Source organism: Nicotiana tomentosiformis, chromosome 5, assembly GCF_000390325.3.
Source record: "Nicotiana tomentosiformis chromosome 5, ASM39032v3, whole genome shotgun sequence".
Taxonomy (NCBI): domain Eukaryota; kingdom Viridiplantae; phylum Streptophyta; class Magnoliopsida; order Solanales; family Solanaceae; genus Nicotiana; species Nicotiana tomentosiformis.
Window position 1 is genome coordinate 94,984,265 of NC_090816.1, and position 5,371 is coordinate 94,989,635.

Here is a 5,371-nt window from a genome sequence, read left to right on the forward strand (position 1 = left end):
CTCTATTAATCAAAGTCGAGCATTCTCTTCATCATTGATCCCTTCATGAATAGCTAATCATAATGAAGGTATTTGACGCTTGAGTGGCAAGATAACTTTGACTCCATAAACGAGTGAAGAAGGGGTCGCTTGTGTTGGTGTGCGGTGAGTTGTTTTGTATGCCCACAGAGCTTCTTCCATACGATCATGCCAATCTCGTTTAGATTTGGAGACAACTTTCTTTAACAAGTTGCATAGGGTCTTATTGAATGCCTAAGCTAGACCATAGATGGCAACATTGTACATAGAAGAGTTATGTTGCTTGAAGCCAAAGAGATCACAAATCTTCTTCATCAACCAATTGTCGAGTGGCTTGCCATTATCCATTATTATGTAACGAGGAATGCCAAAGCGATAAATTATGTTTACTCGGATGAAACTTGCAACATTTTCCTTCTTTACTTCCTAAAGAGCAACAGTTTCAGTCCATTTTGAGAAGTAGTCAGTTGCAGCCAAGATGTATAAGTGTCTACCAGAGGATTTTGGCAATGGTCCAACAATATCTAGTTCCCAAGCGTCAAATGGCCATGATGCAATGGTCGGATTTAGCACTTTAGGAAGCTGATGAATAAAATTTGCGTGGAACTGGCAAACCTTGCATCTTCTAGCGTAGTCCAAGCAATCTTTTACCATCGTTGGCCAATAATATCCCATTCTTTTTATATGGAAGTGGAGCTTTGGTCCAGACTGATGTGATCCACATACCCCGGAATGTGCTTCTTGTAAAGCTTGGAGTGCTTCATCTTCCCCTAAGCATCGCAAGAGTACACCCTCAAATGATCTTCTATATATAGTATCTTTGTAGTAAAGGAAGCGAGGTGCACGACGGTGGATTTTAGTCCTTCTCCTCGAATTTTCTAGGAGCAGCCCGTAGCTCAAGTAATCGATAATGGGTTGTCACCATTCTTCCTTCTCAGATTCAAAAATGGCCACAAGATGCTCGAGTTCATTTTCTTCACTTCCACCCTCATTTGGCGGCGGTACTACCCATGTTTGGCAAATAGTTACTTGCGCTTGATCAGGCAGGGTTAACGCTGAAGTTAGAGCAGCTAAAGCATCAGCCTTCTTGTTTTCTTTCCTAGGCACATGTTGAATAGTCACATCATCAACCCATCCCATTAATATTTTAGTATAATTATGATATGGGCGTAGTTTAGGTTTCTCGACCTCGTAGCTACCTAAAAGTTGGTGGACCACTAACTGGGAGTCACCAAAGACTTGCAATTGCAATTTCTTCATATCGACAACCATTTCAAGCCCATGTATTAGTGCTTGATATTCAACAACATTGTTGGAGTAGAGTTGTGTCAACTTAAAAGAGTAGGGTAGAACTTCCCCTTGAGAAGTGACAAATACTATGCCAGCACCGGCTCTTTCGTGATGTGCAGCACCATCAAAGTACATCTTCCATGGAGGTTGTACTTCAACGACCATTGCGTCTTCGTCAGGTAGTTCATCAGTAAGTTCCTAGTCATCATGCATCGAATGATCTGCCAAGTAGTCTGCCAATACTTGTCCTTTTACAACCTTTTGAGGGACGTACACAATCTCGAATTATTGAAATTGGAGGTACCATATCGCTAGTCGATCACTAACTTGATGAGATTTGCTTTAGAAACAATACGAACAACATGAGCTTGAAAGTAGTGCTTTAACTTTTTAATTGAGAAGACTAACGCCAAACATAACTTTTCAATTGGTGAATAATTCAGCTCATTTGATGTTATTATCCCGCTCAAGTAGTAAAGAGAGCTTTCTTTCCCCTTACTATTTTCTTGGGCCAACAGTGCTCCAAAAAATCTTTCTTGTGCCGAAATGTATAGTATCAACGGCTTTCCAGGTATAGGGGCTGCCAAAACTGGAGGCTTCATCAAGTAAGCTTTAATACTTTCAAAGGCATTGGTACAAGCTTGCTCCCACTTGAAAGGAACGCCTTTCTTCATTAGGTGGCTGAATGGTTGGCACCTCCTAGCTAGGTTCGAGATGAATTTAATAAGGTATGCTAGCTTTCCTTGCAGACTTTTTAATTCATGAATATCTCGAGACTCAAGCATTTTTTAAAATTGCATATACTTTTGCTTGATCAATTTCGATCCCTCGATGTCGGTCGATGAAACCAAGGAACTTTCCAGAAGTAACTCTAAAGGCACATCTCAATGGATTCATCCTAAGTTGGTACCTCTAGAGCATCTCAAACACCATTCTCACGTCTTTCAAGTAGTCAGTGTTCTTTCTTGATTTTACCACTAAGTCGTCAACATAACATTCGATATTCTTGTGGAGAAGGTCATCAAAGATATTCTACATAGCTCTTTGGTAAGTAGCAACAATGTTCTTCAAGCCAAAAGGCATCACCTTGTAGCAATAAATACCTTTTGGGGTATGGAATGCAATAAGCTCTTCATCTTTTAGCGCCATGCGAATTTGGTTACAACTCGAAGAACCGTCCATGAATGCATTGACTCGTACCCAGTGGTTGTGTCAATCATAAGCTCTGGAATAGGAAGCGGAAATTCATCCTTAGGGCATGCATTGTTGAGATCCCTAAAGTCGACACACACTCGAATTTGGCCGTTCTTCTTCCTTACAGGTACAATACTTGAAACCCATGTTGGGTATTTAACTTCACGAATAAAGCCAGCTTCAATGAGTTAGTTAACATCAGTTTTGATTAGGGGAACCAAGTATGGCCTAAAGCGCCTTTGATCTTGCTTAACAGGACGAGCGCCATTCTTGACTGCAAGGTGATGGACTACTACTTTAGAGTCCAAGCCAGGCATCTCTTTGTAACTCCAAGAAAAAACATCCTTGAACTCCTTGAGTAACTCGATATAAGTGCTTTCTTCATCGATTGCTAGTAATGCACTTAGGTAAGTGGTCCTTGGTTCTTCATCTGTGCCAAGGTTCTTTTAAGGCACCAACCGTTGTATTCACCCCTTCTTCAAGTTCTGGGGGAGTATCTTTCACATCCTCATATTCTTGAGGATATTCGTTCATTGAAAGATGTGTAGTAATACCAAGAAATATACTCCAGTCTCTCATCAACCTTCGTTGGAGATGAAACATATTGCTTGACTTCTACATTGACGTGATATGAAGAGCCCATGCTCTCTTCATCTTCATCGTGTTTCTTGGTGTAGATCACAGTATATGGCTTTACCTTCAATACCTCATCATACAAAACCACGAGTTTTGTCTGTCGCCTTATTCTAGAAGGAACCAGACTTTGGAAATCCTTAGAGATCTTCTGAATTTTGGGCGAAGCGGGTGTTCTTGTATTTCGATAATTTCTTTGGAACTTGTTCCACTTCTTTAATGGACCCAATCTCTCAAATACGAAAATCCTCATAGTTGGTTTTCCAAGTCGATCAAAGACTGAAGGTCTGTTAGAAGCGGTAGATTCATCATCCACGGTGATATCATTATTGCTTGCCCTTCTTACGGAGATGCGAACTGGTGATGGTTGCTTGTACACTAGACCTTCACGTGGTTTCCTTGTAGCAGCTTCTGACGGGAGCTTCCTAACTTTGATGGCTCATTGGGATTATATCCATCTTTTGCAAATAGCCTTTAAGCATTAGGACAAAGCCTTCATCCGTACGCTTTGTAGGGAGTGCCACATTCTACGAATGATTTTGGGCCACAAACCCTGCAAGTAGCGTTGAGGGCAACTTTACTGCCTCAATTTGTTTGATCTAAATAGTTAACTCCCTTAGCATATTGCTTTGGAATTTGGCTGATTCTCCCTTATCTTTCATCTTTTTAGGGACATAGCGGAGCGTAGGAGTTACTTTCTTGCCGTGAGATGCAATGTTCCCTTTATGAGATTTATTTGAGTTAGGGTGTACCTCCTCAGCAACAACTTTGGTTTTGTCGGAAACCATCTCAGCTCTCTTAGTCGTGGCCTCATCATTCTTTTTATTCATGAGATTATCAGGTTTTAGCTCCGTCACAATGCGGTTCTTCAAGTAGAACTTTGTATCGGCGAAGTGTGACTCAACGTCGGTGAATGGCTCATCATCAGCAACTATCTTTTTCTCGACTTCACCCTTGTAGTAATTCAAACATTGATGGTAGGTAGATGGAACCACTTTATTCTCATGTATCCAAGGCCTTCCAAGCAATATACAGTATGAAGTCTTTGCATCGATCATATGCAGCAATGCACTTGATTGCATATCTTCAATGGTGATCCTGAACGTGATCATGCCTACGGCTCTTTGCCCTCCTTGGTTGAATCTCTGAATCATCACATGACTTTCTGAGAGTTCATTCATAGGAATTCTAAGTTCTTTCACAGTGTGAATCAACAAGATATTCACTAAGGATCCTTCATCAACCAAAATTCGATTTACTCTTTCATCACGCATATAGCTAACCAGGTATAATGGGCAGTTATGAGGAGTGTCACCTAGTAGAAGATCATCATTCGTGAACGTAACTTTTTCCTCACAAGAATTAACTTCTTGAGGAATGGACTCGATTACCTTTTCCAAAGATGGTGCCAACGGTAGGTCATCACTATTTTCTTCCCCTTTGCCAGCATGGCAACAAAAGGCCTCACTACCATCATGGGAAATTTTCGTGCGGAACCAACTTGGCAAGAACTCCTCCAAGGTCACTGGATGTCGTGGCTTTTGAGGGTGGTGCACCTCCACTTTTAGTTTTTTTCAAATGCTTAACTGGATTCCATCTCCTTGGTCTTTTCACCATCATTTTCCTTGTTGGTTGTTCTATTGATCCTTTTCGTGGGATCCTTTTATAGTGCCTACGACGAGTCACCAACGTCCAACCTTCATCATTATCAAGTTGATCCTCTTCAACTTTGTTATTTTCTAGTAATTCTTCATCTTTACTTTCTTTAAAATTACATAATTCTTCTGGACTGAATGAGCCAAAGGTGATACAGAATTGGTTTGTGCTTGCTTTCTCATCTTCAAGCACAATCTTCTTTTCACGAGCTAAGTCCATAACTTTGTCCTTGAAGATAAAGCACTTCTCCAAAGGGTGGATCACAAGTCGATGGTATTTGCAGTAATTTGGGTCATTCATTTTCCCAGCTTCATTCAACCGCTTCATCTCCGGAAGCTCAATGAGCTTTAACTCGAGGAGTTCTTCAAAAATTGCTGGCACACAGAATCCAGAAATGGGTACTCCTTCTCTTGCATTTATTTTAGAGTCAACTTTTCACTTGGCTTATCTTGAAAAGATGTGGATTTCATACTCTGCTTCTTGCTTACCTTTATTGTGAACTTCACACGTGATGTGTTGACATTCATAGCTTCTTTATTTTCAGACTTGGGTACAAACTTGCTCCATTTCCTGACTTCTT

At 40.8% G+C, this 5,371-nt stretch overlaps 2 protein-coding genes across 2 annotated transcripts; both read right to left on the minus strand.

Annotated features, from left to right (window-relative positions):
* Nucleotides 1-936: 936 nt before the first annotated feature.
* On the minus strand, nucleotides 937-1,473 carry LOC108945792 (uncharacterized). Its single transcript, XM_018772019.1, has one exon. The coding sequence runs from the start codon at nucleotides 1,471-1,473 to the stop codon at nucleotides 937-939; it is 537 nt and encodes a 178-aa protein (XP_018627535.1).
* A 1,217-nt stretch (nucleotides 1,474-2,690) lies between these two features.
* LOC138892815 (uncharacterized) lies at nucleotides 2,691-4,609 on the minus strand. The gene is made up of 4 exons (XM_070176558.1): nucleotides 4,527-4,609; nucleotides 3,748-4,413; nucleotides 3,086-3,560; nucleotides 2,691-2,945 (listed from the first exon to the last, which is right to left on the minus strand). The coding sequence occupies exons 1-4, from the start codon at nucleotides 4,607-4,609 to the stop codon at nucleotides 2,691-2,693; spliced, it is 1,479 nt and encodes a 492-aa protein (XP_070032659.1).
* Between the last annotated feature and the right edge of the window lie 762 nt (nucleotides 4,610-5,371).